At 35.1% G+C, this 13593-nt stretch overlaps 1 protein-coding gene across 2 annotated transcripts in view; it reads right to left on the bottom strand.

The window, feature by feature from the left end:
- Window positions 1-13593, bottom strand: part of LOC131691900 (neural cell adhesion molecule 2-like) — a 252986-nt gene that overhangs the window by 69393 nt on the left and 170000 nt on the right. For both annotated transcript variants that reach the window (XM_058978643.1, XM_058978644.1), the window contains one exon: window positions 8277-8431. In XM_058978643.1, coding sequence (XP_058834626.1) covers window positions 8277-8431 — 155 coding nt within the window. The remainder of the gene's footprint in view (window positions 1-8276; window positions 8432-13593) is intronic.

Below are 13593 nucleotides of genomic sequence, written 5' to 3'. Positions count from 1 at the left end.
TAGAAATTTGCGGTTTGTTGAGTTTTAACTTAACATATGCAAACCAGAGGTGGGAAAAAACCAGTTAAGTACCGGTACGCTAAACGAATTCTTCACACGTGTTTCCATTTGCTTTACACCGTGTACGGTTTTTGCTCTTGATTGTGTTCAACCGAGGCAAGAAAATCAAAACGAAATTTCGTTTACACTGCACCCCGGTTTGGTTTTCGATTTCGTTTACCGGTGAACGAGTATGGAACGAAACACGAAAAATACGAAACCAAACCTCGGTTGTGTTGCAGTTGTGTGTTCGGGTTGATGTTTATCGGGTGTGTTAGTGGTACCAGTATTTTTAATGATTTTTTTAGAACTTCGTTTGGATATGATATTGAGTATTTTATCGGTAATTATCTTCAGGCATCTTACCTGCACCGAAAACTGATGTTCTATGCCTATTTAGTATCATCAATCAAATTTCAAATTTCAAATCGCCATTTCCTGATGATTTATTTTAAAGAAGTGTATTTACAATAATCTATAATTTTAAACTATGGTCGTCCGAGTTGGCGTTTATGAATGAGTTTTTCATGATGACAATTCACTAACTGAAATCGTGCATAATGGACATCTTTCATATGAGGGCAATGTCTGAAAACCAAAAATTGATGTCAGATTAAAAAATGATATATTTTGAACTCTTATACGACGTTATTTTCATAATGATATTTGGATGGATCATTTCACGAGAATTTAAATCGCGATCAACTTTAAATCCAAGATGACGGAGCTACATTAAAAATCATACCATATTCATGAAAACGTATCAATTCCAACCATGACATAAGATATTTTCAGAAGAACTCAAATCTAACAGTCATTTTGAAGTCTTCTGTGGATCTAAAATCAAAATAGCGGCTGTTTCATCATGAAAATATGATACCACCGTCATAGCAAAATCAAATTTTATCGCGTTTTATTATCGAAAACTATGCAATATAAGTGACATATGGTTGAACGACGAATAGCTTTTGAAGTTCTTAATTCTATAATAACTACACTGCAGTACACAGATACACTTGCAAAAGTACTAATATTTCAACAATTTTCTATGTTAAGATGATATGTAGAGGTGAAAAGGACGTTTTGAAATCCAAGACAGCGATTCTAAATATTTCACCCAAGTTTTTTTTTAATTTAGGAAAATATATAGAGTTAGAGGTACGAACTTAAAGATTATCAACTAAAATTAAATTTTTAAAGATTTAACTCATCCGATATGATTTTTGGATGAAAAAGACTAGAGGAAAAATATAATTCATTTGCAGATTTATCATGACGATACACCCATTGATGATTGTTTAAAGCACGAGTAATGGTGGCATACCACCATCGGGTATTGCGCACATATTGGTTTTTTGTATTACACTCATTAACTGAACGTAGTAATCTACAACCAAAATACGAAATCACTTAAAATAATAGGTATTATAGAAATGCCTACAAAGCAGTGAAAAGAACTTTTGGTGAATTAAGTTTACTAACACTACGGTTTTTTGGATGACAATGACCTTTATTAAAACCAGATACGTCATATAGAATTGTAAAATAGCAGCAAACAACCGTTGTCGAGTTCTAGAGATATTCTCCGCCCAAGTATAGTATATTGCTTGATTTCTTTAGCTGATTCGGTTTCACCAAGTCGAACGTTTGTATATCAGTAGTTATAAATGTTAGATTTCCAAAACTCCAAACATCTTCCCATATCAAAAATATTGAATGTGGTTTTTTGTCACAAAAAGCTTACCGTATCAAGTCCAAATACTCCATTTTGAATTTCAAAATGGCGATAGACATCGATTTTAATTCTTTAGACAGCTTTCCTAAACCGCATATGTTTAAATTTAATTATTTAATACGAATAATCACCAGCAAAAGGTCGTCATTTTGAATTTGTTTCCGCCATTTTGGTTTAAGTATAACGGCAAACATCCATTGTTGAACTGTAAACAACTTCCCAGAATCAAACATTTCGACATTGCCCCATCGACTCTGAAGAACTCAGTTAATTCATTTTGCTTGTCTATTCGGCAGCACTGCACATCATTTTACTACTTCTTCTTTCAACCGAAGCACCGTGTACAGAAAAAAACCAGGTTCGGTTTTCTAAAGCTGAACCGAAACCGCTATTGAAAATACACCAACACGAGTTGAAACTTGTGCGCATTTGTAAACGATGCTGAGTGACTCGGTTGTGTTTTCGAAACTGAGACTCGGTTGAGGTTTTGGTTTCGTTTACACGTGTTGTGATTTTGAGAACCGTACCGGTGCATGTGAGCACCGGTTGGTTTTTTTACCCACCTTTGATGCAAACTTCACCAAAGTTTGCATAACGCACGGATTTTTTATTTTGCCTGAAGACTGCTCAATAGTCCATGGAGTTTTTAGATTTTATATGCAGGTTTCAAATTTAGTAAATCTTTCATAATGAACACATAACTTCTTTGAAGTGTGTTTCCGCAACTTTGCGCGAGCAGCAAAACAACTTCCGAGTATGAGTCATAAGTGAATTATTGATTCATTCACCGGGGGCTCTTACTCTCGCGAGCGAAATAAAATGTTTAGTTGAGACTCTCTCAGGAAAAACTCTTCACAACTAAGTAACAAAATTCTTTAGTCTCGAAAATAATTAGCTAGTAACTAATTAGTGCTTCGTCCGGCAGCGACCGTTGTGTGAAAAGTTAGTGATCAACAGCAACCGACTTGTGATCCCGTGGTGTACGGGTATGGAATAAAAGTGTTGGAATTTGTTATATTCTATAAAATACATTTACTAGAACCACTAGTGACGAAATAAAATCTATAAAAACCGAAAAAATATCCTTACACACGTCAGCTTTTCAACTAAAACTTTAATTCCATTTTCTTTCAGCCAATAGTTAAAAATAATTGACACGTATTTAATGGCTTGGCTGATTAGGACATTTTTTCAAATTATGAGTTTTTGAATCATGTAATATTATAAAATATAAGATATTTCAATCACTGATAACTCGGAAACTATTCGATGAATGAAAAAAGATTATATAATAAAAGTTGCGTTTTTGAGCGAGATTACGGGAAGAATTCACGAATTTTTATTTGTTATACAATTTATGTATTCCGCAATAGTAATAAAAAATACGATTTTTTCTAAGTTGGACCAATTATTTTTGCTCATTTTTTAAGTTTAACGTTCGAAAGCTCATAACTTGACAAAACATTCTATTTAGCCAAAACAAAAAATACGTGTCAATTATTTTTAGCTAAAAACTGCAAGAAAATGTTTGGAAGGACTTTACTGAACCTTAAATTATCAGAACTACAAAGCAATTTAGATTAACTAAGATAATTTAAATAGACAATCTGCCATTTTTTCTATTTTCGGTTTTCCATTTTTGAGTTTTGAACATTATTCAGATTTCCATTTTATATAATCTATTTTTCAACTTGTACTTTTTTAGATTTTTATTACCCAATGCTTCATTTCTTCATTTTTCAGTTTTCAATTCATCATTTAACAATTTTCATTTTTCCAATTTCTGTTCTTCAATGGTCCATTTTTCAATAAGGAGAACTGGGCCAATTCGGACCTAGTAAGGGCTGATCAGCTATAGAACTGCAACGTGTCTACTAATTTACAAATTCTGGAAATCTGTTCAATTGCCCAATTATTTTTGGTACGAAATGGTTCGATTACTATAAACGCATTAAAGCGCCTTCATTTTATAAATCTGTCAAAAAAAATTTTAATTTTTCCTCGATCAAATCTTGTTACACATTTAAAAAGTAGCCAAAATTCATATGAGATTCGATCTACAAAATCTGATTTTACTGGAAGTAAAGCTATATAGACGTTGTTTTCATTCATTCAAGCGATTCATTCTAAGATGTCACTGTTTATCTATCTATAAATATAAAAGTCAAACACATTCTTTCGTGACGTTACAACGATTTGACGATTCTTCATTCCATTAATACGTTATAACTTTATCAAATGAACGCCTACATCAAAACTTATTACAGATTCGGAAAGTAGACAAAATTTCACTAAGGATTCAATAAACATAAACTGAATATACTGGAAGAGAATTGTTTTATGACCGATAATGTAACGTGACGTTACAACGCGTCACAAATTAGAACTTTCAACGTATTTCTATAAAAGTCAAAATATCTGATTTTTTATCAAGAACAAATCTTCTATGATGTATTTCTAAATAGCATACAAATAACTAGGTGTCATTAAATATATTTTTTATTGTTTTGTTTCTTATTAAGCATCTTTTAACTTTCGTGACGTTACAACGCTCCTTTTTCAGAAAAGCGATATCTCATTGCGTTGCAACGTCACGAAAACCTTCAACTCTGTAAGTTGCGCTGGTGCTATTGTTTTGAGTAAAATTTTAAATATTTATCACATTTAACCGTTTAATGATAATTTATTCGAATTACAATATGGGCTAGTCGAAAAATCACGCTACAGTTTATTATTTTTAAATGTAGCAAAAATAATTGATCAAGCCAAGAAATGTGTTTTCATATATGTTGTTGATAGATTTGAGCCATTTGACACATTAAATTATTTGACAGGGTTCAATCTGGTAGTTTAACGGAGCCAGAATAGCAGCTTTTAACACATATTTCACAAACAAAAGTAAACTGGCAGTATTGCTTTATTTAATTTGGTAAGGAATCAGTTTCCCGATCCGAGTTTATAGTATGATATTTGTATTGTTGGGTTTAATCAAGTGGATTTATTTGATAAAGCGAGCACAATTTAAGCGCCAGGCAATCGACAGTGCTAAGGGACCATTCATAAATTACGTAACGCAAAAATTGCCCAAAATTGACTCCCCCCATGCAACAAATTATCACAAATGTCTCCATCCCCCTCCTCTATTACGTAACAAATTCATTGATTTTTTTTTCTTCGCTGAATACATGTTACGTAACGATATCCCCCCCTATGTCAAGACTTGTCGTACCCCCTCCCCCCACTCCCGTAAAAGCGTTACGTAATTTATGAATCGTCCCTAAGTATACTGAAATATTGTATATATTATACTTGCAAAGATTCAAAGATAAGGAACACGTCACATCGCCGTGATGTTAGGAAACAATGTGTTACATCCAATCGTCAATTCGACGGGATTTTAAATGTCTGCAAACACCAATAAACACTCCCTCATCTATCTTTTTTGAGCTCATTTGAGATGTGCCAAAGCCTTTTTATCCCACTCTAAGCAATTGAGACGATTTAGTGCGGTCACCCAGATATGTATCTGTAGACCCAATTATGTCTTTACAACCTCCCGTAAATTTGAATAGATATCCATCTATATTGGATTTAATACCTCAGGCATTTCGATAATGTAGCTGCTTTGACGATGTATATGTTAGTTACTAAATGACGGCACGTGCGACTACAACGGAGCCCGATCAGAAACACATAACAGAAATCTTTCAAAACTATATCTCGCATTGTTACTTGTTATTTTCTGTTATTTTAACTACTAACTAATTTATAACACAATATGTTACAAAGATTGTGTTTTGTTATAATCTTGTTATCTCATTCTGATCGGGAGGTTGCGGATAACCTTATATCGGGTGTCTCGTCGATGATGGCGAAGTGTGGAATTGTTGATTGCTGGAAGCGAAGAAATATTCAGGGAACGCACTTATTATTAATGGCTAAATACTAACCCGAAAACAAAGTTCGGATAGTTCATTTGAAAAAGTTGTAACAGAGAATGAAGGTTGGTCAAATCGTTGTAACGTCACGAAAGAATGTGTCGATGGTATATAACACCTTAAGCACTTAAGGATATACATTCTGAATTTATGAATATCACGCTAGTATAATTTCCTGTTCACGAAACAACTTGAAAGCGTTTCAATAAACCATACGAAGTAAAATTTGACACTATATCTGATAAATCATTCAAGCGTCTGATAAATGTTAAACTACGTGACGTTACAACGCAAAGTGTATGCTGTTCTAACTTTAGTTCCCCACATCCAATAAAAGAAATTGTAGGCTTTTTAGAAAAGTATTTTTTAACACAAAGAGAATCCGGAATATAAATTTGAACAAAATTTCAGTTTTTTAATAAAATTAAAAAATGGGCATTTTTCGTGACGTTACAACGCAGAAACAACCAAAACTTCTATTAGTTCAAAAAGTATTAGTGGTCAAATCAAGAAAAAAAATCCTTCTAGTTTTATTGTTCTACACTCAACAACGAACATATTATTTTGAACAGATAATAATTTCAATCATAGTTTCACGAAATAGAACTTTTCTTAGAAATCAATAATTTAGGAGCCATTTTCCGTGAAATTCAACTTACTTTGCTGTATATTTTTATACTATTTGTCGAAATGTCAATAGTTGGATTACATAACTTTTCAATAGTTTAAACACTACCGAATCGTAAAAAAAATATTGTGATACCAAAATAAGGCAAAACAAAAACCTCCTTCTGGTGTACAAGCCCGCGGAATGTGTCCAATGTTTGTATGTATATTATTTATGAACTCCCAAACGTAAAAATTTGTACATAGTAGTTATTTGTTATGGAGCGTGTTTGTGTGCTATTAGTTGTGGATTTTCTGCCCGCCAGATGGCCCTTCGAAACAAATTGTGTTTTACTCCTATTTCGTTGAAAGTCGCAGCAACGCGCGACGGGTTGACACTAGTTCTTTATGTTTATTCTCGATCATTTCGCACTTTACTTTACTTAGATCGTACCGATTATCGGTTATCGATTATAAATATCAGATTAGCTCACAGTTTTAATACTACTCCCACGACCGGCTGTTTGGAGTTCAAATTGCTGTAGTTTAGGGAACAAGTAAATCACTCTTGGTGACCTTGGTTATTCAGAGTTGAAACACAAGAACTAAATATATTCTTGCCTAGAATATTTACGTACTCGAAGACTGGCCAACCCACCGCATAAAAATATATTTATTTCGCGGTCGCATTGCCTGCTTGTTGCGAATTTCGAAAGATATAATGCTCATTCCCGAACATTGATCTTATAAGCAAGATGAGTTAGACTATCTATAGGCAACATGATAATCGTGTGTATATAAAGGACCATTCATAAATTACGTAACGCAAAAATTTCCCAAAATTGGTCACCCCCTATGTTACAAATTGTCACGAATTTCACTATCCCCCCATCCCCTATTATGTAACAAAATCATAAAAAAAAATATTCTTCAGTAAAAACATGTTACCTAGCGTTTCAGCTTACTCCACCTCTCCCATATGTCACAATATGTCACAATTTGTTGTTCCAACCGCCCCCCCCCCAAAGTGTTACGTAATTTTTGAATGGTCCCTAATCTACTAATAGCACCGTGCTTCGCAACGCAATTAAAAAAAAAATTGGTACCATCCTAGGTTGTCTAATTTTCAAATAAGCGTGTAAATTTATTCAAAATAGAGTTCAGCGCATCAAAAATTACTCTAAGATGATAGTCATATTAAATTACTTTTGAGGTTTTGTCCAGCTTCTGTATGGAGTCCACCGCGTGATAGCGCGTGATTGCTGTTTGCACCAAACCTTCACTATCACTCGCTTAAAATTAAAATAACACCGTAAAAATACTCAACGCACTGTTTCGTACGGGCGCAGTGGGCTGATATCGATGATTTGTTGTATAATTTTAAATTACCATCAAACTCAACTCTTCTCAATTGATCTGACCGTTTAAATATTTGTATGAGTGATGAAAATGTGTATTTTTTCCATGATACTCTTCGTCACTAGATGTCTAGGATTTTAAATAGAACTAGAGCTTAGAAGTAAATTACCTCAATTACATAAAAATTGTTCATTCTAGCTTTTTATCGTTTTCGAAATAATGTTTTGAGCTTAACAACGGCCATTGTGATTCTTGAAGACATCAAAATAGATGCTTATAGAATTAGCTATATTTTATGTAGAAAACTCGCCACATAAAAGTACTGAAAACATTAGCTATGCATTCACGTAAGTCCCTAATCTACCATCGCTTCTCTATGTTGAATTGGCAGAAAAGTGCTTAAACTAATCACAAGTGTCTACACAAGATTCGTAAAAACTCTCACTTAGCCAGCCAACAGCACTTGAACAAATGACAGCTTCCCTCAGCTACACTTACAAGTCCTAGAGCCGGTTAGAAACAAACAGAACACAAACTAAACACAAGCTGACTGAAATCATAACTACCCCGGCGCGCTTACTAACAAAATACTTACTTACAGTGGCTGGTGTTGACATGGTGACACTACAGGGCAGCACCGCGAGGCCCCCTCGTTGACTAACTACTCTACTGTTGTTCTTGGTGATGAATTGACTCTCGTGGTGATGTGACAAACTGAGGGTGTTTCGGTGCGATGATTTGGCCTCGTTGGAATCTGCGAAACGGGAGAAGAAGAAAAGCAAAGAAGATGAGCAAATTATCCAAAGGGTCAAACTTATACTGTTCAACCTCAAGATTAATGAGTGGTAATATACAAATACAACACCGAAGTGACGAACGTACAACATAAATGTCACAGCCAACTGCAATGGGTGACAGCTAGGACTTGTCAACTTCTAATGGCATAAATTATCTCGACGCGGTCCTCGTTGCGGTTTTGTATCTGATAGGACCGTTCGAGTAGGTGGCTGAAACGCTAACTTTTATTATTCTGTTTTGTCATTTGCCAAGTAACTTCCATTACTGGTTTATTTTTTTTTTGTCCGAAGAGCAGAAGCTTTTAAGCATTGCTCTGCTCGTCACCGAGATTGAGTTATGGAAATTGTAATGCAAATTTTCGCTGAGCACAAAAGATCTGTCCTGTCATCGTCACCGTCGGGCCAAAGTGAACGAGTGGGTAGGTGACGCGAGTAGAAGCTCCATTTGTCATTAATTTTACCACCCACTTCCGGCAAATCCTCCCGCGTACGATCCACGGTGGCATTCGGACAGGGGCAATCATGATGATTAGCTAAGTGTGCTGGTGTGAACGAACACTTCAATTAGCTGCTGTTTTTCGAAGGCCCACAAAAAGTTCATTTCCTAGCTAGCGTTAGAGTACCCTATGTTGTTTTTTGCACCAGACACCCGAAAATTCTTCGTCGGAGACAATAGCCAAACACAAACACAAGTAGCACAGTCACCATCATAATAATCATTACCCACCATGATTGTATTACCATTTGTTATAACTTAACTCGGAGTGAAATTTCCATGTCATTAGGATTGGACGTTACCCGCCCGCCCAGAGATACGGATCTTTGCGGTGTACGATAGGAGAAGTAAATGGTAGGGGGCCAGAGTAAATTGGGGTGTCGTGGGGATGAGACTTGCCCGACCAGACCTAGGGTGTAAGGAGCGTCGTGCTTCATGGAAAACAAATGTTGATGCGGTCTGGAAAGTACCTTGAATCGTACACGTTTCACTCGACGTCAATGTTGACAGAAGAGGAATGTAAGTTCAAGCGCGAGGCAAGGACAAACCTAATTACGAGCAGTTTCTTTCTGCCATGCTGCGGGGCTCGTGTTGGACGATTTTTTTGAAAAAAATGCTGGGGTGATGGCAACGAATCCGCTGTTAGGAAATATTCCGAAGAAACAAATACGAACAGTTGGAAAATGCGTTTAAAAGACTTCGTAAACTGTGGCGTCAGAATGTTGACTGACTCGATCATTAACAAATTACAACATGAAATCATAAAAAAATCATATTTTGGATTTCTGATGGCATAAATTTTCAACTAAAACGTACGAAAAATGCATGCTTTTCCATTAAACAACTTCAACCCTTTTGGGGCACATGTTAATATGGTCTAATTTCGCTAAAATTCTGCACTTTTTTGTACCTTGATCGGTTTTATGATGAACAAAACTCCATCATTACAAAACTATTTAGTACCCTAATACTTGATCTACTTGTTACATCTATCCGCACTTGAATCTAGTGTGCATTGTCTTAAGAACAAAGGAAACTATTATTCTCGCTGTGGTAACATCTCAGAAAAAAATAAGTCACGTTTCGATCGAATATAATAATCGTGGGTTTTTGCAATAACCGGCGGTAGTATTCACAAGTTCGAACATTTACCGGATGCACAAATGGAGCTTGATCTTACAGAAGCTATCTAGTTCCATCGCAGCAGCCACATGGTATTGAAAACGTCCAACAAACAGGCCAAGACCAAAGGATTCATTTTGTAATTCAATCCGGGTTTAGGTTGGACAACGATCGAATCATGATCGCAGCCTATATGGACGATGATAAAATGGAAATACGACTATACGATCTTGCAGTACATACCTGTGATACAACCATCGGAAAACCATATTGGAGAAGTTAAATCTGTTATGGAGAATACATGGAGAAATTGTTTACAGATACTTCTAATATTATTTTGAGTTCCTCTCTGACCTCGTTGTACAAAACACGATGCTTTACTCCTAACAAGGTCAGATTAATGGGCAGAATCCGCCCTGGAAATCTCGTATAAAACTACAGGGAACAGCCATATATAGGGTTGCATGAACTGTAGACGTAGGACTACGCTACTTAATGTGAAATATATTATTTCTTAATACATTTGGATTAATAATAAATAAAATATGCTTCTTCGTATTGTATTCTTCAACATCGAATGTTACATATTGAACCAAACCTTCTTGCTTATCTGATCATTTTGTTGGTGGTAAGTGATCGAATCCAATTAAACTTTTTGGCGAAGATCGCGAACTGGAACTGTTTTAAATCTGTATGGGAAAACCTCAATCTTGAAAAATTGTTAAAACTTTCCGATTGTGTGCAGTAAAAACCCAGAACCGGTGAAGAAAAATCAAGTTTTAGACAATATAGTCACATTTCGTATATAGAATAAGCTTTCTAGTTTTCTTTTGCTATTATTGTATCTTTGCTAAAGGACACATAAATGTATACAGTGGTTTTAATCATATATCGAAGCAATTAATAATATACATGACCGAAAATAATTTTATATATGGACGCTTTTAGCAAAGGTTTTTGAGTGGTAGTGTATTCATTCATAAATAGGCTTTGTAGTATGTATTAGTGGAATAAAAGTTAGATAGACTGAGCGGAAATGAATCACGTGAAACCAAACGAACGTATACATAATAAAACTTCGTTGCGCTTCCCATCGATTCGCGTAAATTTGCTGGTAAGAAAATGTTAGTCTTTGCGCAACGAAAGCACAGATTGCAATTTTTTGACACAGTAACGGAAAAATAAAACAGTCAACCCAGGCGAACGGTGTTCAGTTGTACAATGTTTGAATCAAACTGATGTGTGAGTACATCGTATCCGTACACGAATGGACGATACACACCAAGCAAAATGAGTCAACGCTAGTGATGATGAGTGGAGCGAAAGAGACAACTAGTACCACGATTGTTAACCTTGTTCGCCCATTGAACTCGGTTGTACAAACGGTTTTGTACATGCGTTTATTACGAATTAATGGAATTACTGGGGTCGAGATTGCGCATAAAATGTGAGCTTGAAACGAACACAGCACACGGGAAAGCATAGTGTTTGATCGGACAAACTCAGTTGCCTGTTGAAAGGTACTGCGTAGCGCACCTCCACATCCAGGCTAGTTAGCTTGACCGACCAAATCTGTTCCTCAAACAGTCGATGATGACGTCATTCCTAGAAGCACAGATTTTAACATCATGCCCTGAACCACAGGCGGTTGTCACGTTTTTGGTTGCTGCTCAGGCAATAATGATAACAGAAAACATTGTCGATTTTCATATCTTTTATATTTTTTCCTGAATATACATTACCTAAAGCTGTATTCGCCAAATTTTTGAGTCAATCGATTGAAAAATATAAGTGCTACATTTTTTGAACCGTACAAGGTTCAGACAAAAAGTTTTTGTTCATTCTAATTCATCTCGCTTTAATAGGTACTACAATGATAATTTAACAACACGTATAGGCGTTTCTAATAGAAAATCATCACAGGAATTCAATGGTGTATTTCGATTTGAGAAATAATGAGTATTTAAAAAGATACCAATAAAATCATCTCTTTACCGGTAAAAGCGTGTTGAAGGATCTCATCTAGTACAACTGACGTAGAATTTTATCAAGTTTTCAAAAATCATAGTGCCGCCGTTTTGCGCCAAATGTTGATATTTGAACATTTGTAAAATTAGTTTTTTCGTGGAGACGCATGGTATTTTTTAATTTCATGAAGTTTTGCATTATTATTCACCGGTGGATTTCTTTTTCTGAACGCTGCTTGTAAATTCAGGGTTTGGGGCGATTTTCTTGATACAAATATAAGTATGCCTTAACCGTCTTGCAACTATGACTCGTGTTTCTACATTTTCACTATTATCTGCAGCATAGAAAAATTCAAATAAATAGAAGCCAACGAGGCAAACTAACTGCAACTATTATTATATCTTTCCATGAATCCTATCTCTTTGGTAGGTATTGGTCGTTATCTTTACTGGGGGCCGATGTAAGGTAAACACGTAAATGTGGGAAGTGTTCTTTTTACCCGATTTTTAGTTATTGACAGTAATGCAACATTGATTTTCAAGTGCAAACTCCCTATTGGATATCACAATCACTTCCAAATTGAGAGCTTCATTCAAAAACGCTCACGCCTCTATTTCAAAGCATACACACACTGTGTAAAGTATGCTCAGGATATTTTCGTACGAAAAACCAAGTCAGTACCCACAAGGAGAGATATTCATATCATCATTGGAATTGAAAATCACTGGAAAAGTATTGAGCGGCTTAGCTGCAGTATACATCGTATGAGCAACTGTGAATAGAGCATAGTTGGGTATTATTTGAGATCTCCATCAAAATTAAATAAACCTGTCATCTTTTAATAGCTTTGGCGATAATTGTAAATAAATAAACCAATTAATTCTATCAAACACCTTTAGATATGCTATCTTTTATAACTTTTCTAAACGCATACGTTCATAAATTAGTACATGAGGATTATCTCTTAAAGAGCTATGAAGGAATGATTTTTTCTACGATGGTATTCAGATTGGACTGAAGATCTACAAACAAATGTATAAAATTTCATCATTTTTTATTCTCCAGATTTCGATAAATTGGAACCACCCTAGCTAATTCGTTACTAAGGACTACCCTAGGGAATCAAAATGTTTCTGTTCACTTACGAAGTATCTGTTTTGAGAAGTTAATAAAATTCACTTTTGCGAAATTTAAAAAAAACTTTTAGAACCACCATAGGCTGTCTAATTTTCATTTTAACGTCCTAATTTAATCAAAATCGAGTTCAGAGTACCAAAATTACCCTTAAATGATATTTTCAAACATTTTAAACTACTTTTGAGGTTTTGTCCAGCGTTTGTATGGAGTGGATCCACTGTGCAATGGTTTTCAACCATGGGTGAATTAACCCCAATGGGTAAATTAGGCCATCCTTGAGTGAAAATGAATAAACTATTACCATTATTCAGCGGGGCATAAAGTGGACAAAAATAATAATTTCAATAAAATGAAAGAATTTTTTACATTAAAACGATGGTAAAAAGGTTTTTGAAG

Source organism: Topomyia yanbarensis, chromosome 3 (assembly GCF_030247195.1).
Source record: "Topomyia yanbarensis strain Yona2022 chromosome 3, ASM3024719v1, whole genome shotgun sequence".
In the NCBI taxonomy this organism is placed as follows: Eukaryota; Metazoa; Arthropoda; class Insecta; order Diptera; family Culicidae; genus Topomyia; species Topomyia yanbarensis.
The sequence above is the reverse complement of the archived record's forward strand: the minus strand, read 5'-3'. Positions and strand labels throughout refer to the sequence as shown.